Genomic DNA, 20,839 nt, shown 5'->3' with positions numbered 1-20,839 from the left:
TTCTTTGTTGTCAAAGATCCACAGGAGAAAGCAGAGGCCGTGGGGGCTGCTTTCCAACAAGTGTGCAAGGTGAATCCTAGCGTTTGCCCTAATCACTACCTGGAGAATAGATACCTTCAGCACCACTTCTACCTGCGTAACGACATAACGCCAGTGGCGATCCGAGAACCTCATTTTTACTAGGTTCAAGGACGAATACTTGGCGAATGCCATTATCGCCGGGCAAAACGGGACAAATACCCTATTAGTCACGAAGAAAGAGTTCCAGCACATTTTCGATTCGATTTCGATTCATTCTACTACGTCATTTATCTCAGGAAGCTGTGGAAATTTATACTATTCTATTTAAGAACGTTCTGAATAATGATTATTATCCATTCCGTTGGAAAATAGTTGTGGTACATCCTCTCTCGAAAAAGGGAAAGGACAACTTCAATCCTGCGAATCTCCGGTCGATAAGTCTGCTGCCGAGTATCAGTAAGGTATTCGAGAAGGTTATAAATAGAGCTCTGTCCAAGTGGGCTGCGAACAACATTCCGGATAATCATTTCGGGTTTAAGGCGGGACATAACACTATTCATGCTGCGCCTAAGCTTGTTTCTGATATCCAGTGTAATCAATATAAAAGACAATGTACGGGTCCTTATCTGATTGACTTGGAGAAGGCCTTCGACACCGTATGATTAGAGGGTCTGTAATTAAAGTTAATCAGAATTGGAATAAGTACACCACTGTTGTATATGCTTTTCGACATGCTTAATAGTAGACGGTTTATTGTTAATATTGGAAATGCGGCCCCAAAAATTGAGGTTATCAAGACACTTTTGCAGGGTGACTTCGACAAGATTCAGCAATATTGCAATGACTGGAAGTTGAAAATCAGCATTCAAAAATGCGAAACTATTCTGTTCAGGACTCCACAGTATGGAGCCTCAAGGGATAAGAGAAAAAACTAGTAATTGTTGGACCAAATTGACAGCCACTGGCGAATAAAAGTGTAGTAAAGTACCTTGGCATCTGGTCAGTACTTGTATTCCGACAGACATATGAGTGCTGCTCTGGCCAGAGTTAGGGGAGTTTTCGCCCTGACAAAACGGTTGTTTTTTAGCAGCCGTCTTGACAGCAGGGTGAATCTGATTTGCTACATGGCCTTTATCCGGCCGATGATTGCCTATAGGTGCCCGGTATGGTTTAATGTTGCCCCATTTCGAATATAAAAGCTTCGCGTGTTTGAAAGACAATGTCTGCGACGTTGCCTTGGACTTCACAGATAGGGAGGTGGTGCCTCTAATCTACTACGTCCGCCGTAAAACTGTAGATAGGAGAATCTTTTACAGACGAGACGAGTGCCTTTGGTTCAGTGGGACTGTTTCCGATAGGGACCGAAGAGATAGGGTGAGGCAGTTGAACCAATTCTTAGGGCTTCAAATTGAGAATGTCATTTGAAGTTTTCTAGGGCGTTTGATCTTGGCCGGCTTATATAGGTTTAAGGACTAAAAAAAAACACAACAAAAAAAAAAGCTTACTGTCGCTGTTTGGTAACTAATTTTATTTGGCCCAAATTAAACCTAGACGAAATGTACGGTACGTACCACACAGCAGACGCCACGATTGACATTTTTTCCATCTACTGGCCCTTATTGAAAACCCTTCAGAAGTATTCATTATTATAAGGATGAAGCTTCAAACTGTTTCAACAACACAATTATATTTGACCTTAAATATTCATTCTTGCCTTGATGATTCACGTTGAAATGTTTAAACAAATATTTTACTCAAACTACCAAATTATCCCTGTTTTATTTTATTTTCTTATGAAGGCGGCCAAACTTTTTTCTTTCGTTAATCCAACTATAAAAAAGGGTTAGGCAAGAAACTTTACGACGATGTTCGAGTAATCACCAATCATTTTAAAGCTGTTCTATGAATACTGTCTAAGAAGCTTAAGTAAGTTACTGGAGCAAAAGCCTAGAGATGGGAATTATTCTCATCTCCATATGAGACGATAGACAATAGAGGGCCGTTTGAGATTTGGTTGAGACACCGTCAAGAGATTTAATAGCAATAGATGCGGATATCAGAAGTTGATATCACGTTTTCTCTTATCAAGGAGAGAACCTCTTTGATCGCTAAAATTTCCGCTTGGAAGCCGCTACAATGATTAGGGAGGCGGAATGAGATGCTTAGATTAAGCTTTTCTGAGTACACACCACTACCAACTCCCTCATTTGTCTTGGATCCATCTGTATAAAAATGAATACTTTTTTTCCAAATAGGAGTTTAGGAATAGTGTAGTCTGTGTACTTTGGTATAGAACCAGAGAGGTTCAAAATGATGGAGTGCCCCACATTGTTGTTTGAGATGAGGCGTTGAGTCTTGTAGCTGTACTCGCTGCCACTTGTTTGTGTCCAACGCTGCTGAGGGTGTGGTTCTTAATGCCCCGGTTATGCAGAGACAAGCAGTGCGTTGGACTCTGCTCAGTTTGTCGTAGTATGCGACTTTCTCTATTGCAATCCACCATACTGCAACCCCGTACATAAGTATTGGTCGGATGACCGATGTGTATAGCCAATATGTAGGTAATGCGAGGTTGAAAACCCCATTTACTTCCAATGGCTGTCATGCAAAGGAAAAGATCTACTGTAGCTTTTTTAACCTTCCTTATGACATCTTTGCCCTTACCGAAACCAACCTCACACCTGATATCCTTAGTACTGAACTCTTCACTAACGACTATTCCATCTATCGAATGGATGTCGTGGAATATGCTAGTGATACACACGGTCGTTGTGTGCTTTTAGCTATCACTAGTAATTTTAAAAGTTCATTACTCCGTATTCCCACTTCAATCGAATTTGAAGGTGTATCAGCTAAGGTTACACTCCCTAAGTTTTGTCTTTTTGTCCTTTGTTGTTATATTCGACCAGCCCAACAAATTATAAATTATACTAGTGCAACCTAATGATTTAATCATCGTTCTTGGAGACTTTAATCTTCCCCATCTCAATTGGTCCACCTCAGATGATCAGACATCCTTCTTTCCAACTAACATCTCTTCTGAATCTGAATCGCTGTTCATTGATCGTCTGTCTGATTGTGGTGTTTTTCAACTAAATGGAGTAGCAAACTTTATGGGGAGACACCTCCATCTCATATTTTCATCTGATTGCGATAACTGTGTTGTCTCCCCGAGCCCTCACCTTCTCTCAACCTTGGATCGCTATTATCCACCCCTTAATCTCTCCTTCCCCATTGAATTTGAAAACAACTTTTTTGAAATGGAAAATTACTGTTATGATTTTCGTAGGGCTGATTTCTCCAAACTTAACAATCTTCTTAGCTTAGCCGATTTTGAATTAAGATCCCTCCACTTAACAGTTGAGTCCCTTACAAATTGGTTTTATTTGATTCTTTCGTACTGTATTGAAGAATCAGTACCGTTCTCTCGTAGAAAAGATTTCACCTCTGCTCCCCCTTGGTACAACAGAGAGCTCCGTACCCTAAGAAATACCCGTAACAAGCTTTGGAAGATCTTTTTACAGTCCAAATCTGATACTGATCACAACAACTATCTTCTCGCCTATAATTCTTTCTCTGAATTAAGGGAATCCCTTTATAACTAATACCTTAACCAAATGGAAAATAACCTTCTTTCTGATGCAAGGAAATTTTTCAAGTTTATAAATGTCCAACGAAAATCTGATGGGTTTCCACCTTCAATGAGTTTCTCCAACATAATTTCCTCTGATCCAACAACCATATCAAATCTCTTTGCTAATTACTTTAGCAAATCGTATACTGAACATCTGCATGATCCTGATCCACACTTCTTTAATTATTTAGATGATTGCACTCAAACCTCCCTTTGATCGTTTACGATAACTGAAGAAATGGTACTTGCCAAAATCGTAATCCTCAAAGAAAACTTTATCCCTGGTCCTGATGGCGTCCCGTCAGTTGTTCTAAAAAAATGTATGCATTTTCTGTCAAAGCCTCTAACTGCACTCTTTGAACTCTTTCTTTTCCAAGGTGTGTTTCCTCACATATGCAAAGATTCATTTATATTTCATATTCATAAACAAGGCAATAAAACTGAAATTAACAATTATAGACCTATTGCTAAACTTTCATGCATTCCAAAACTTTTTGAAAGCTTAGTCTATGATTCCGTTTATTTCCATTGCAAGCTTTTATTCTCCCCCGCTCAACATGGTTTTCTTAAAGGTAGATCCACTACGACTAACTTAATTGAATTTGTATCCAAAGTTTTGTCAGCCCTTGAGAATGGCAAAGAAGTTGATGTTGTATACACTGATTACAGCAAAGCCTTTGATAAAATATCCCATAACATAATTTATCTCAAACTAAGAGCTCTAGGCTTTCCATCTATATTTATAAACTGGATAAGTTCCTATCTTACGAATAGAACTTATAGAGTCCTTTTCCGTAACTCAGTCTCCAGTCCTATACATGCAACTTCTGGAGTCCCACAACGTAGTCACCTTGGCCCTCTTCTCTTCGTCTTATCTGTTAACGATGTCTGTCTTAAATTAAAAAACTCAGATATCCTAATGTTTGCGGATGATAAGAAAATTTTTAAGATTATCTCTACTCCATCTGATTCCTTACTTTTACAAAATGATCTTAATATCTTTTTTGTTTGGTGCATGCATAATTTCCTAGAGTTAAATGTAGGTAAATGTAAACAAATGACCTTTTTTCGCAAACAAATTCCATTTCACAGAGTATACTACTTCCTTAATGACGCCGTCAACGTAGTCGATTCTATTAGAGATCTTGGTATTGTGTGTGACAAACACCTGAATTTCCATTCTCATTATGACCAAATTATTAATAAAGCTAATAGATCTCTCGGTTTTATTAGAAGATGGTCAAAAGAGTTTTCCAACCCCTATGTTACTAAAGTGCTTTACATTTCAATAGTCCGTCCTCATCTTGAATATGCATACCAAGTATGGTCTCCTTTTTATGAAAACCATTAACTCAGAATTGAAAATGTTCAAAGACGTTTCGTTCGATTTGCCTTACGTGGCCTCCCCTGGGAAGATACATCCAACTTGCCTCCTTATGCCGATCGACTAAAACTGATAGGTTTACAGCCCTTATATATTAGACGCAAAAACGCTGATATATTATTTGCTCACCAATTGTTAATGGGCAATATAGATTCCCCGGCACTCCTGAGTGATATTCATCTTAACACCAACCCTCGAAATCTGCGATCGGTTTTCCTTTTCTATATGCCTCATCACCGCACTAATTACGGGCACTTTGAACCAATGTCCAGAATTCTTCATCACTGCAACGCTGCTATGGTAGTTTTCGATTTCAACTTTTCCAAATCCCATTTGAAAGATACCCTTTACTTTTTCCCTTTTTGAGTCGGAATTCCCCGTCCCTTATAATTTTAAGTCAAATAAAGTCAAAATTGTTAGTTCTTGTACATTAAAGAGCCTTTACATATGTGGTCCTTAGGGCCCACATGAATTAATGTTGAAAACTGATATCAAGAACTGCAAAAAAAAAAAATGTTAAGCTAGTGTTAAGTTATGTTAAGTTAAGTTAAGTTATGATAGCTTGTATTAAGCTAAATAAAATAAAATAAGATAACTCTTTCCTGAATATTAGATTTCCAACTTAATTTTTTGTCCAATATCAGACGAAGATATTTGGCTTCATTGGTAAAAATTAGTGGTACATCTTTTATTGAAGGAGGTATGATTACTGAGGTCTTGTATTTCCGTGTAAAAAGGACAAGGTCTGTTTTTTGAGGATTAATACTAAGTCCGCAGTGATCAGTATATAGAGTGCCTTTTGGAGGAGGTCTCCCAGTTTATTAGAATGTTTTCCCGTGACTGCAGGTCGGCATACGCAATCGCTCTGTAGCCTTCCCTCTGAAGGGATATTAGTAGATCGTTAACCACTATGTTCCACAGGAGAGGGGGCAGAACACCACCTTGCGGAGTGCCTCTACTGACAGACGTATTTGTGCAAAAATCCCCCAACTAAGAGTTGTTGATCCTGCTTCTTAGCATTACATTAATCAACTCACAGATTGGGTATTCGACGTTTAGGGTCGTCATAGCAGAAGGGACAGTGGAGGTGTCAACGTTGTTGAAAGCGTCCTCAATATCAAGGAAGGCCACCATAGTATATTCCTTTTGCTCTAGTGAGTATTCGATAGTTCTAACCAGAGTGTGCACGGCTGTTTCTACCGATTTCCCCTTGCAGTAAGCATGCTGAGACATCGATTGTCTCTTATCAATGCTATTACGTATATGGATATCAATTAATCGTTCCAGAGTTTTGAGAATGAATGATGATAGGCTAATAGGTCTTAGGTCTTTAGGGTTGGCATGCGAGCATATGCCCGCCTTGGGAATGAAAACTATCTTTACATCTCTCCATCGCTGAGGTACATAGACCAGATTTAAACAACTTTTGAAGATCATCTCCATGATGGGCAAAGTTATATCAATGGTAAGTTGTAGCTCAGCTGGTACGATTTGATCTGGACCTGAAAATTAATAAGGTTTGAAACTTTTCAGAGCCCATGTCAATTTTTCTTTTGTAACCAGGCCTTGAGGAAAAGTTAAGTTAATACCCGACCCAAGACGGTTTGTTGTATTAACGGATTCGGAGCTATCCGGGAAGTGGGTGTCTAGTAGCAGGTTAAGCGTTTCTTCGCAAGAGTTAGTCCATGTACCATCTGAGTTTTAAAGTCAACTAGGCATGGTTGGATTTGTCGAGAGAATCTTCCTTATCCTTGATGCCTCCGAGGATTCTTCTATGGAGTTACAGAAGGATCTTCATGACGATCTTTTGGCTGTTCTCAAATCTAGTTTATACTTTTTGAGGGATTCTTTATAGGAGTCACAATGAAAACGCAGAAAACCTTATCTTATTTATTATGTTAAAAGAAATCTTTAAAACAAAATAGGAGACTAAAGCGTATACGTACTTTTTTTCAAATAATAGTTTGAAAGTTGTTTTTCAGTTTCTCTCAACTGTCAAATGTATTTCAAATATTTAACACAGATTATGTAGACAGTTAAATAATATCTTATATCAAAAATTTTGAATTCTTTTTAAATTCTCAAAAATGTTCTTTAAGTTCAAATCTTAACGAGGTCAATAAAAAGTTCATATGATTTTATGTATTACATTTTTGTATATACATTATTTTTTTAAGTTTGCAAACAATATCTTATCATTTCTAGGAAACATTTATTAATTTTTTAAATATTGTTGTGTCTTATTTTTGGAGTAGTTCTTAATTTTTTTGAAAAATAATTCGCCCCCGGGTGGACTCGAACCACCAACCTTTCGGTTAACAGCCGAACGCGCTAACCGATTGCGCCACGGAGGCTATATGCATGTATTTAAAACATATTTTAGAATCAGGTTATTAATTTTTAAGAAGTTAGAACTTTTAAATCTAATTCTTATCACATCTTGATCTTGATCTTGCTGTACCTAAAGAAAAGCTGAATCTTTTTGTACACGATGAGATTTGAAATCTCAACAAAAATATACTAAAACCTTTAGGATTCATTCTTTGTTTTGGTCAACTTAGTTTCTTTGGTGGGGAGGGGGGACTTGTTGTGATTCAGAATTTAGAATTTAGTAGTATAGTTTCGTATTGGAAGAATTTTGGATTCTGACTTTAATCTGAAATCAGCGCTTAAATTTTGCAAATTTGTGAAACGTTTTAACTTCTTAAACGTTTTTATGTCATTTATTTAATCGTGCGTCAATTTATGTGTCTTGACTGTCAAGTCCTAACAATTTTAAAATGTTATTATTTATTTTAACTCTTAAGGAATTTCGTGAATTACAGAATGCCAAATCTTTGAGACCCAAAATGCCAAAAGCATGGAAAACCCAACATCCGGAAAAAACTCAAAAACTGTCAAAATGTTTAATTCGACAATGTAGACGAATTGCAATAAAATTTTTGGTATCTTCGGTTCTTAGCACGTTGATTTTTTTGGAAGTGAGAGTTTGAGCGTTCGTACAGTTTTCAAAATGTTACGATTTGGAAATATCTGACTTATTTGTCTTGGACAAAACATGTTTTAGCAAAAACAAATCGCCCCCGGGTGGACTCGAACCACCAACCTTTCGGTTAACAGCCGAACGCGCTAACCGATTGCGCCACGGAGGCTCTATAAATAAATTTTGAATGAAATTCACAACGGATTTCACCGTTATTTTGGTCTGCATTTTTACCTATTTAGTATAAAAAAAGCTTAACTTTTGTTCGAGCTTAACACACAATTTTTTACTATTGAAACTTAAAGCTTCTTACTATCTTTAAAGTTATAAAAGTTCTTGAATAAGACTACTGACTGGTGAGTTGTTTATGTAAAGAGATACAACCAGTTTAATAGACTACGTTTCCTTCTTAACCCTGTCTTATTTACAAGACCTTGCTTTAAGTTTTCACAATTAATACAATTTACTCACCTGAATGCTTTTCAACAATTTTGTTTTTGTTTTTTTTAGAGCGAATTTCAAGACCTCATTTTTCTCCACAGACCTTTAAAGTCCTACCAACTCATTGGTTGTTCTATGATAGCTGATGAAGATATTAAAACAAGTACACTTATTTAACAAATTTTATTTTACCTTAATTCTAATAACACTCATTTAAAAATTTCAATAAACATTTTTTTGTTATTGAAATATTTTTCCAAGAGCCAACTTTGGCATATCAACAGTCTTTTAACAAGACAAACAAACCTTAATAATATGAAATTAAAACCTAACCAAGACTAAACAAAAACATTTGTCTTATCCTGCTGCAACTCTGCCTCTTCCTCTAAAGAACATCATAGATTCTGGACCACGGATCACACGTGACATCAGCTCCCAACTCATTTTTGCTGGCAAAAGGCTATAAAAGCAAGTTTATTAAACAAATATTAAAATTAAATCATTTAAGTTCTTACCATTTTAAAGGAACCAATGTCCTAATGTGATTCGGAAGAACACACCAATTTTCATTTCTTCGCATTGCCTTGGTGATTTCATCAGCAACATACTGTGGTTCGAGCATTGGAATTGCCCTTGGCCTAACTCCGTCAAACATTCCAGTATTGATGTAGTACGGACAGACAAGAGTCATGCCGATATTATCATAACCATGAGTACGTAAATCTGTGTACAAACTCTCGTGGAATCCATTGCAAGCGAATTTAGTGGCACTGTAATCGGTGCAACCATAGGTTCCCAAAAGTCCTGTCACCGAACCAACTGTTACAATATGGCCACGATTGTTCTTCATCATTTCGGGGAGAAAAGCTTTGACTGTCCAGTAGTGGGAGATAATATTGATGTTGTAGGTGTTTTGGATAACTCGGTCGGGAAGATCCCAAAATGGCTTGCAACAAACTACTCCGGCATTATTGATGAGAACTTCAACTTCACCAATTTCTTCTTTGACCTGTTCGGCTCGTTCGTAGACTTGTTCACGATCGGAAATATCAACCACATAGCCTTTGCAAGTGAAGCCGTTTGACATAAGGAGGTCGATGGTAGTTTTAAGAGCTTAAATGAAAAGAATATACAAACAGGAAATTATAGGTAAGTTGGAATTTTTGTAATATATTTTTAGAGGTTTGGAAGTTCCAACTTGAACTTCCGATATTGTTTAACTTATGATAGATCACCTTATTTAAAGACATGACATGACCAAATGCCATACAATTTGTGGGCTTATAAAGCCTAAGATACCAAAGTCTTCTTATAGCCTTTACATATTTCTTTTCCATTTTATTAAACTGTACTATAATTGTTATAATTGAATCGTACATAATAAAATCTTATTACAATTGTTACGTTCACAACAAGATGATTATTTAACTTTTTAATTTTATATATTTGTTAAGTGTGAAAGTGACGCGGCCCAAATAAGCTCATACATTGGTATATAATTAAAGAGCTACGATCTCAAATAAAGTCAAAGCAATTAAATAAACTTTCTTTATTTTGTAAGAAAAAGCTTTCTATTTTGTATAACATAATTGATACCAATCATGTTAAGATTAAAGTATTAGGATCAATTTAAACGATAGAATTAAAATAAATCAAAATTCTTAATGCTGAAGTCTTAAAGCCTAAGGAGTGATCAGGGCTTATTATTGGCGGTTGGTTTTTTTGGAAAAAAAACAAGTTGGAATTAAATAAAAACAAACATTTTTGACTTCATTTATAAACTTCATAGTATAAAATATCACTTAGAATTGTTTCTCTTCGACGAAAACAGGGAGAAAATTCAAAATAAGAGACAATGTCTCCTGTCAGAACCTTAAATCCGAAATTATCAACGTTCCAATTTTTCGAAAATGGGGAAAGTTCCGGGGGATATTTAATTTACGAGATTATAAACAATGTGTTAGTGGCTGAATGGTTTGACTGGGATTGCATGAAACTTCGCAAAAAGTGTTGCGCTCTTCTTAACCTATTTAGGAAGAACAATTCCGTGTTTTTCAAAAAACTTTATTTAGAGGCGAACAAACAATATAAACAGCTTTTAGTTACTTTATTTCAGTGGCGTTGCAATCGGCCTCTCATCATGTAAGGACTCAAAAACATTTTGGTCAAAGGTGAGGTTGTTAGGTGGTTGTAAAAGTGTGGCATCTTTGGTGTTGGTAGTTGAAAAACTTGCTGATCACTTCAAATTTCTTCTGAAACCGTTATCAATTCACCAAACGTTTGAATATGCTCTACCTTTAGTGAAAATCCCGGAACTTGATGGGCCAATTTCAATGTAAAAGTTGCAAGATACTTTGAAATCAATGAATAATGATTAGTCTGCGGGAATTGACGGTTTTCCCGTTGAATTTTACAAAAACGCATGAGAAAATTTTTTGGTTCATATTAATTTATTATTTAACAGGCTTCTTGAGAAAGAATCTATTTTGAAATCTTTTTTAAGAGCATGGATATGCGCAATATTTAAAAAAGGTGATCCCCAGTGCCCAGAGAACTACAGGGGCACATCGATTTTACCGTGCTTTCGAAATATATTCATGTATTCATCTTCTATACCATAGGTTGACGAAATGGGTTGAAGAGAATCAATTATTTAGTATTTTCCAAGCCGGTTTTTGATCGAGTCTACCAACAGTGGACCATATATTCGCATTCACTACTATAGCCGGTTTATCCGACTCCCCTTCCTTGGAGTTATACTAAGGATCTGGCCCTCCAGGTTGGGGGTTGTGCCGTCGGAGTGACTTCCTGGCCACGTAAAAACATCATAGTTTCGAAGCACCAACAAGCCTCGGATACGGACGGATTCACTGTTTACAACCCACGCAAACGAAATAAGGACAACGAACTTCGGATATGTTCGTGGAACGTTAGGTCCCTTAACAGACCACGTGCAGTCGAACAATTAGCGGAAGCCCTAAACTGCTGCAAGGCAGATATTACCGCCATTCAAGAAGTGCGATGGGATGGACCGGGCAAACGCAAACTAAAAGACTGCGATATCTACTACAGCGACTGCTACCGAAAACAAAGACAGCGTCTATTTGGGTGTGGATTTGTTGTTGGAACTAGGCTCAGGCAAAAAGTCTTGAGTTTCGTGTGAGCGAGCGCATCACGACAATCCGCATCAAGGCTAAATTCGCCAACATAAGCCTAATATGCGCGCATGCCCCAGCAGAGGAGAAAGATGAAGACACCAAAGACATATTCTTCGAGCTCGTTCTGGTAGCTAGTACGCAGTTCACGCATCTTAATATCCACAAGGGGACATGGAAATCTCCTGATCAATCAACCGTCAACCAGATTGACCACATTGCGATCGACGCACGACACTTTTCCAGTATCCAGGATATCCGAACATTCCGAGAGGCCAACATTGACTCGTACCACTACCTCCCGATCCAAGCCAAAACAAGGAAGTACTGTGGGAAGATTCGACGTTAGACAGCTACAATAGCAAGAGACTGCGATGTCCTTTTCCGATCGAGTCTCTAATAACCTCTTAAGGAGTCCTATGCTTCCTGCATTAAGCGTTGAAAACCAGTGGCAACATTGCCTTGCAGCCATCAGAGATGCAGCCTCTGAAGTGCTAGGTTTCACACGGCCACGACAGCGAAACCCCTGGTTTGACGACGAATGCCGGCAATCGCACGCAGCGAAACAAGAGGCATACAAAACGGAGCTGCACAAAAGGACTAGAGCTGCTCGTGAGCTCTACGAGCAGAAGAGCAGAGAGGAACACCGGCTTCTTAGATGGAAAAAAAGAGAGCATGAGAAACGCGCGATCGAGGAGATAGAGGGATGTCACAACAGGAATGAGGTTCATAAATTTTACCAAAAGGTAAAAAAAACCTCCCAAGGGTACCAGCCACGAACCGAAGCCTGTAGAGACGATCAAGGGAACATCGTAGTAGAACCACAGTCGATGCTGAGAATATGGAAAGATCACTTCTCCAAATTATATAACGGCGATGACGAACCGAATTTCGCTATAAGGGAGATAGAACCACTCAACCTTGGAGACGCAGATCAACAATTCCGCCTACCCGGCCTTGACGAAGTGAAGATAGCTATATCTAAACCTAAGTCAAACAAAGCTGCTGGAGCTGACGGCATCGCTGCCGAACTATTCAAAGCAGCAGGCGACGACTTGGTACGAAGCATGCACCAACTCATCTGCAAAATATGGTCGGAAGAAAGCATGCCCGATGAGTGGAATCTCAGCATAGTTTGCCCGATACATAAGAAAGGAGACCCTCTAAACTGCGCCAACTACAGAGGCATCAGTCTCCTTAACATTGCGTATAAGATCTCCTCTGCCGTATTATGTGAACGTCTGAAGCCATTCGTCAACAACCTGATTGGTCCTTATCAGTATGGCTTGAGACCAGGAAAGTCCACTATCGACCAAATATTCACACTACGGCAGATCTTGGAAAAAACCCAGGAGCTTCAAATCGATACCCACCATCTCTTTACCGATTTTAAAGCCGCGTATGACAGCATTTATAGGGAAGAGCTCTACCGAGCAATGTCTAGTTTTGGCATCCCTGTCAAACTTATCCGTTTGTGCAGAATGACGATGGAGAATGCACGCTGCTCTATCAAGGTCGGAAAAGATCTTACCGATGCATTTGATGTCAAAAAAGGTTTTAGACAAGGCGATGCACTGTCATGCGACTTCTTCAACATCGTTCTGGAAAGAATTGTGCAAAACTCAACCGTCAACACTAGAGGCACAATCTTCCAAAAATCCATCCAATTACTCGGATACGCAGATGATATTGACATAATTGGAAGATCAAAGCGTGATGTCAGTGGAGCGTTTTTGAGCATTGCGACGGAAGCGAAGAAGATGGGTTTAGTGGTCAATGAGGGCAAGACCAAGTATATGCTTTCATCACCTAAGTCCAAAGAAGCAGCAAATCGCTGCTTCTTTGGACTTAGAAGGCAATTGAGAAGTACAGTCCTCTCTCGAGCATGTAAAATCACCATATATAAGACACTCATCATCCCGGTTCTCATTTATGGCCCTGAGGCCTGGACCCTGTCAAAGAAAGATGAGAGCGTCTTAGGATGCTTCGAGAGAAAAATTCTTCGGGTGATTTTTGGTCCCGTACGCATATAGATGGAGAATGGAGGAGAAGATATAACGACGAACTGTACGGGCTGTACAGCGGCACTGACCTAGTTAGCAGAATTGAAGTCCAACGGCTTAGATGGCTAGGTCATGTAGAGCGGATGGACATCAACGCTCCAGCCTGGAAAGTCTTCGAATCCAATCCCGAGGGACGACGCGGAGCAGTAGAGGAAGACCGCGACTCAGGTGGCGCACCCAGGTGGGAGAGGACCTCTACCAACTTGGCGTGCGAAACTGGAGACAGCTAGCTAGGGACCGAGCTGGCTGGAGACGCTTCTTGGTTGAGGCCCAGGTCTTTGATACGATTAACAGGAGTGCTTTGATACGGTTAACAGGAGTGCTTTAATTTATAAAATTTCTACCTTATGCATGTTAACAAAATTTCTCAACTCAAATAAGTTTCATATAACCGATATCTCTGCTGCTGTATAGAATAAAAGAAGAATGTTTAATTTCTTTAATACAAGTGCTGGTGTTCCACAAGGCTGTGGATTAAGTCCATTAATGTTTGCACTATATGTTGATCACGTATTGAAAGATTTCCCTGGTAGTATTAAGGTTGGTGAAACATTTATAAAAATGCTCCCATACGCGGATGACATTTTGCTATTGGCTGATAGTCCCATAGGTTTGACGTTAAAAATAAACAAGCTCAAGCGTTTATGTGATTTATGGAATTTAAGTTTAAATATTGCAAAGTCGTAAATCATGGTTATTAAAAATACCCAAGAGAAATGGTTTTCGGAACGTGAATCAATAGAAATAGTAAATTAGTTCAAATAGTTAGATTTCTTAGTATGTGGATGCAACTGCTAAACTAGAGTGTTTGATGCAACCATTAAAAAATGCCTGCAAATCAAGTGTTTTGCTATTAAAACTTAGAAGAGTTTGAAGTTATTCAACGCTTATTTTTTAAGCGCATCTTTAAACTGGATAACTCAACACCTACATATGCAATCCATACTGAATCCGGTATGCCCCAAGTATTTCTAAAAAATCTAAAATGAAATGTTGATTACATAATAAAAGTTATGAAAAGGCCTGACTGAAATCTTCAAAAACAGATAATAAAATATGCACTTAGACGTCAAATACCTCCTTTCAAAGAATGGAATGATCTAGCTTTTAGACACAGCCTAGACTTCGACCTCAATAATACCAATTGGAGGGACTTATTCTACAGCTGTATAGCTTAAATTGCTTAAATTATAGATCCCGAAACCTAAAAACTCGAAATAAGTCAAGTAGGCAGACGGGAAAATTTGTGTCAAGCTTTACAATTCTTTTCAACAACTTAAATTTGAAGACAATATAACATAGCTACCTTTTTTTAAAAATATTCTGAATATATTTTTAATACTTTACTGTTTTGACAGTATGGCAAACATGAAAGTTGTCTCAAAAGAATAATAAGTTTTTTTTCAAGTTTTAAAGTTGCCAAGTTTTGGCACTACTACTTTAAAGGAACAAGCTCGGCTGACTTATGAATTTCAAATTTGCACCTTTCAAAAGAGTTTCTGAGAATGAACGCATCAAAAATCGTAAAAATGTGAAACTGACTGACAGATCATCAAAATTTTGAAGAATTTTCCGACATCGCAGAATCTTGAAATTTCGCAGTGAAAGTAAAAATTCGTAAAATTGTGATTTTGGATTTAAGAGACGTGCTATCCACCTCCAAAATAAACAAGGCATTAGTTAGGTTCGGAAGCTAAAAAGACAATTCAATACTCAATACGGTTATTTGGTTTCTATTATTATTGTTCCATAAGATGTTTCTGACGTTAATCAATTTTAAGTAGAGCTTCAAAAAAAGTAGGATTTGATATGAAATAAGTTTTTCATATTTTACAAATTGATTTAGTTGCGAAAAACTCATTTTTTTCGTTTCAAAGTATGTTTTTATAAGGTCTTAATTGTATCATAGTCAAGGAAAATTAGATACGCGTTTCTTAACAAATTTGACTATAGTGTAAACTGTGGTAGAGCACCATCAAAATAGTCCAAATTTAGAGTTTAAATTTATTCAGAACTAAATGGATTTTTAAAAAAAGTTGTCTGAACCTATGTATACATTATCTTTACATACAAAAAACCAGGGTCCAGTTACCTCGCTATCTGTATTATTTTAAATTAATGTTATCTTTATTTGTCTTAAATCTTTGAAATCCTTCATAAATCATCAAGTCCCAGCAACGAGCAGCCGGGGCTGCTAGTGACTCATATAATTTAACACAAAAAAGGTATAGTAAAGTTTTGTTTCTGTTTTTGGTTCCTTTGAGATTTTTCTAAATTTTCTTCCAGTGCGTATTTTTTTTTTTTTTTTTTTAACTAGCTGACCCTGTGAACTTCGTATCACCACAAATAATTTTGCTATCTATCTCTTTTTAATATTTTCAAGTAGGAGGAAGATGCAGTTATTACTTATGATACTATAAGAGTCTTATGTATGTTATTCACATAAAGTAAAGGAAAACACCTATTTTGAATATAAGTGGTTTTAATTAATTAATAATTATAATCAAATTTGTGATTCAGGTTTTCAAATAAATTATCCATTATAGGGTACATAAAAATAACATCCAGCTCCTTTATGCATCATCTGCTTATAGTGTACAAAAATTACTCCACAACGTATTACTTTCCCGTAAGAACTTTTAGTCTAGAACTTTTGGCAACAAGCTTCCAATTAATACAAAATTTAGAAAAATGTTATCATTTCAATCAAATTTGTACTTTAATTTATTTATTTAATGTTATTAAAACAACATCATAAAACCATAATGCCTGAGTTAGCGGAAATCATTCTTGAGGCTCTTAGTAGTAGTGGCGAAACGTTCCGAATCATGCATACGAAAAAAACAAGAAAACCACAAAACTAGGGTAAGAATGGTTTGTATAGCTTTTTGAAAAACCACTCGTTTAAAAAAAAATATTAAAAACTCAGAAACATTTCTGAAAAACAAAACAGTTTTAATCAAAAACAATTCCGTTCGTTTTTCTTTTTTGAATTTCAAACAAAAATTAAGAAATTTTACAGTCCCTTCCGTGATTTTGGCTTTCATTGTTTCATTTTTTCCCTCCTCCAAATCAACCGGTTCTGGTTCTCAAATTCCACGATCTAACTCTATTCATCGCAGTGCGGAATTTAAAAAGCCAATCGCAGTCGTAAAAAAATTGCAGGATTCTTCAAAATCTCTTCTTCCATATCGTTTAAAGAAATCTTTTTCCCAAATAGATATGAAAATGTCAAAGAACAACAATAACAACAACACAAGCCAATACCATTCTAAATTCTTCCATAATCAGGACAATTATAACAACTATGGAACTGTAGCTCTGCCAAAACCTGTACTGAAGTCAAAAACCACTGATTCCAATAAGACCGACTTTTGTCCATCGAAGGATTCTAGTCTTTATTATTTGGTGAATAAGCCGGAGCGTAGTGAATTACGCTCTAAGTTAGCCGGAATGAAAATATTTACAACAATCATGTTGAATTCCTGGAGAAATAAAAGAGACGAAGTTAGACGTTTAAAGGATGAATTGGAAAATTATCAAAGAAAGGTAAGTTCCGAATCAGGAGATTCTTCACAGAATGTCTAATAAAATTTCCCGAAGGTCATCAAAGTGAAAAACCAAGTCCACGTCTTAAGTTCAGTCTTTCGGAATGAACAGAAACAAAATGAAAAGCACAATCGACAACTTCGTCATGCCTCTCAAGACATCCAAAGACTTAAGTCGACTGTAGAAAACCTAACAACATCCCTCATAAGTGCAAAAGCTGATGCTTCGTTTTTTGAGCAACAACTTAATGCAAAGGAACAAGAAAACGATTCCCTCAACAATGGGATTGTAGAAATTAATAGCCAGTTGTTCAAGTCCATGTCTCAGGTACGCCAGCTGCAATCGAGTTTGTCTTCTGAGCAAAGAAGTGTCCAGGAGCTAGAGAACCAAAAAAATGAACTTTTAAATGAGGTGAGTTTGGGTTTGGTTAAGCTGCTCTTATACTGTTAGTTATCATTAATATGAAAAGAAGCTCTGGAATTACAAATCGGTTCTTATTCCTTTAATGATGGGAGTACTATAGCTGTAACAGAAAAGGTCACAGGTTAAAATGATGTGGTTTCCCCAATTTGATGGAGACCTATAGGCACTTTGTTGTGTTTTATTTCGTATTGCTTTAGAGTGAGTCACTAACATTACACATACTTATAGTATTCTTAGACACGTTTTCAAGGAATAAGGATGAGAGCTTTTGTTTTAGGATGTTGAACGCTTTTATCTTTTTTATGATTAGCATTATCAGTAAAATAATTGTGTTCGTCATCCCCAACTCACCGAACTTTTGGTAAATGTGTGACTTGTTAGTCATTAGCCCTTATTCTTGACAACTTGATTTTTGTTTCATTTGTTAAACAAATTCCTTTTTATGAAACCCTCATCATGGTTATGAAAGTATGCTTTATCACATACTTTTAAAGGTTCTGTCGCATTTATTGTTGAGTTTTTGAGAGGAAACTCTAAAAAACATGAAACTTAAAAAGTGGTAGACTAACTTTTGGTACAAAAGTTGAAGGTTTTTTTTTATCATCAAGATTCGATGAAATTTAATTCTATGATCGATTCGTAAGTCAGGATATACTCAAGAAGTTTTAAGTAAAATTTTGTTCATGCTAAAGACTTAACAAACCCAAAGATCTTGAGGCGGTTTCTGGTGACATCGTGTATTTAAAGGTTTTTTTTAGACGTGTGGTTTTCAATATATTATTTAATATTATAGGTCAGCGTTGTTAATCGCAGGATATTGAAGCCACGCCACAGGCCCACGACGCAAATTACACTAATCAAAGGTTTCTTGAACAAATTGATTGTTGTGTTAGCTGTATTGCATGTAGCATAGTGTTGTAAGAACCAAAGGTCACCCATGTCAACATCCTCCCATTCATGGCTCTATTGCTGTCCTTATTGTCTATGACATTATAGGCTCCTTCATTTTTAAGGGCCAGATGTAGTTATCATTGAAATCGATCCGAGAAAATTTTTTAATCGATATTTGACAATGTTTCCTTTCGATTAGAAATGAAAATTGTATACTGATCGATAGGAAATCACCTAAAGAATATTTTTTAAGGAAAAAAAGTGTAATTGGATATTTGTTTTTGTCAAAAAATGTATTTTTCCGTTTTCCGGACGAACATTTTTCTGAACAGCTGATACTGTGAAACGAATCTTTCCACTGATTTGTGTTCCAATTTCACACAATTCCAATGACAGATTTCTGCCAGTAAAAGTTTTTCGTTGGATTTTAATCAAGAAATTTTTTTCAATGACAAGAAATTTTTAATGATAGCTATAAACGAACTGTCAAGGAAATATTCCAATGTTTGTTTTCAATGATGAAAACCAATGATATCTATAATTGGCGCCCCAGAAGATGAATGGATAAATGATAGTGACTAATTCAGGATATAACGGCATGTCGACAATGGTTGTGTATTATGATTATTCCAAATACGACAAAAACTAAATTCTTCATTTAAATTTTTTTCGTCAACATCTGGACAGCAACAAGTGACAGCTGTCAAAAAACTAACTCCGAAAAAAGCATTGCCAGATTAAAAACCACACGTCTAAAAACAACACCCGTTAAATTTGCAAGTGAGAAATTGCAGTTTCTACTTTGTATTTGAGGAAAGGGTCAAAGCATTTAAAACGATTTTTCAACACACAAAATGTCGTCTCTAATTTAATTTTAATTGGAATAATATTTTTCATTATTTGTCTTTTCTTTTCTTTATCGTGTGAAGATATCTATGACTGAAAGGAAGTGGAAAACCCAAGAAGAACAATTAATAATGGAAATCTATGAAAAGGATGCAGAAATTGCCAAAGCTTATTCCGATATCAAGGTTCTGGAAACATTATTGAACGACCTAAAAGAGTACACACCAGTTTTTATCATAATTACTTCAATTTATTTGCATGTGCAAAATTTTCCTTTCCCTTTTTTATAGGAGAGAATTCCAAGTCTGTGACTTGAAGAAATCCGACTTTAAGCTGAAGAATGAAATCGAAACACTTAAAATGGAAGCACAGGATTTGAGGGAAGAACTGAGTAAATGTTTAAGTGTTCGGATCAAACGTTTCTGGACCCATTATATGGAACTTAGCCAAAACACTATTCTATTAATTCATCTTGGGGCATTCTACTTGCTTCCGGCAATCCCACCTCCAAAGTCTCTAAAATTGCCATTTTCTGTCAGTTTGGATAAGGTTTTGAGTGTTTTCGATCTTAGTTAGAGAAAAGCAACACTTTATTTTTTACACTTTTATATTTGTTTATTTTATATTTATGAAATAGAACAATAATATTTGATTTGTTTAAATTCGTTGTTGCTATTTGTTCACATCTAAAGGTTCTTCTTTTGCAAAGAAAATAAAAAAGAAAGCCGCCACGGGTGGACTCGAACCACCAACCTTTCGTTTTATTCATTTTTATTAATTTATTCTTATCAGTTCGGTCCTGTTCGGACACAGCCCTACTGAACCGAAGGAGCTCTGCTCCGCCTTGTGCCATGACGGCCCGATTGTACAGGAGTCGCCTATCCACGGTTCGTAGTCTGACGTGGTAGATTAGCGGAACTGCTAATCTTACCTGTATCAGACCTCATCTATCTAAAAAGAGGAATGCCTCTGGGAGAATGAAGCTACTCAAGGGTGCCTACAATTTCAAAATACTCGTCGTTCGAATAGAACGCCCCGAAAATTAAATTGTTGGTCAAAGAGACATAGCTCTTGCAATGTGACTTTGAACGAGTTTCATCACTAAATTATCAATCCTGTTGATTCGAGCCCCGTTGTATAGGACCTCATTGGAATATTAATGCACATGAAAAGATCCGGCTGTTCGATATAAGCCGGTACAGCGTCGTAAACACTGCTGCTCGAACACCCGAAACTTCTCCATCTGGGAAGGGGCAACGTTGAACCACACAGGACAACCATAAACGATCATCGGGCCATGTAGCAATTTACCTTCATTCTAGGGTCAAGTCGACTGCTAAAAAACAGCATTTATATGTCGGTCGAAATATAAATACTGATCTAACCAGATACCGAGGTACTTCACTACACTTTTGCTCGCCAATGGCTGCCCGTGAAGATCAACGATGACCA

At 36.9% G+C, this 20,839-nt stretch overlaps 2 protein-coding genes and 2 non-coding genes across 5 annotated transcripts in view; 1 reads left to right on the top strand and 3 right to left on the bottom strand.

The window, feature by feature from the left end:
* Positions 1 to 7,316: 7,316 nt before the first annotated feature.
* Positions 7,317 to 7,390, bottom strand: Trnan-guu (transfer RNA asparagine (anticodon GUU)). Its single transcript has one exon. It is a non-coding gene; the product is annotated as a tRNA-Asn (tRNA).
* Positions 7,391 to 8,114: 724 nt separating this feature from the next.
* Positions 8,115 to 8,188, bottom strand: Trnan-guu (transfer RNA asparagine (anticodon GUU)). Its single transcript has one exon. It is a non-coding gene; the product is annotated as a tRNA-Asn (tRNA).
* A 440-nt stretch (positions 8,189 to 8,628) lies between these two features.
* Positions 8,629 to 20,839, bottom strand: part of LOC129950100 (short-chain dehydrogenase/reductase family 16C member 6) — a 28,013-nt gene continuing 15,802 nt past the window's right edge. The window contains exons 3-4 of the mRNA XM_056061915.1: positions 8,976 to 9,573; positions 8,629 to 8,920 (exon numbers count right to left, since the gene is read on the bottom strand). Coding sequence (XP_055917890.1) covers positions 8,818 to 8,920; positions 8,976 to 9,573 — 701 coding nt within the window. The 3' untranslated portion in view covers positions 8,629 to 8,817. The remainder of the gene's footprint in view (positions 8,921 to 8,975; positions 9,574 to 20,839) is intronic.
* Positions 16,608 to 20,139, top strand: LOC129950098 (repetitive organellar protein-like). Of its 2 annotated transcripts, XM_056061913.1 has the most exons (5): positions 16,608 to 17,227; positions 17,282 to 17,638; positions 19,471 to 19,604; positions 19,678 to 19,962; positions 20,011 to 20,139. In XM_056061913.1, the coding sequence occupies exons 1-5, from the start codon at positions 16,901 to 16,903 to the stop codon at positions 20,030 to 20,032; spliced, it is 1,125 nt and encodes a 374-aa protein (XP_055917888.1). In that variant the 5' UTR covers positions 16,608 to 16,900; the 3' UTR covers positions 20,033 to 20,139. The 2 variants fall into 2 exon arrangements, with proteins under 2 accessions (XP_055917888.1, XP_055917889.1); XM_056061914.1 differs by having other exon boundaries at positions 19,678 to 20,139.

Source organism: Eupeodes corollae, chromosome 3, assembly GCF_945859685.1.
Source record: "Eupeodes corollae chromosome 3, idEupCoro1.1, whole genome shotgun sequence".
Lineage (NCBI taxonomy): Eukaryota > Metazoa > Arthropoda > Insecta > Diptera > Syrphidae > Eupeodes > Eupeodes corollae.
This window is presented reverse-complemented; position numbering and strand designations above follow the sequence as displayed.

Bases quoted from the DNA above. Each gene is read 5' to 3' on its own strand.
- LOC129950098 (XM_056061913.1), top strand. From the start codon at position 16,901: ATGAAAATGTCAAAGAACAACAATAACAACAACACAAGCCAATACCAT. The intron at 17,228-17,281 runs GTAAGTTCCGAA...AATTTCCCGAAG, and splicing joins TGGAAAATTATCAAAGAAAG to GTCATCAAAGTGAAAAACCA. The intron at 17,639-19,470 runs GTGAGTTTGGGT...TATCGTGTGAAG, and splicing joins AAAATGAACTTTTAAATGAG to ATATCTATGACTGAAAGGAA.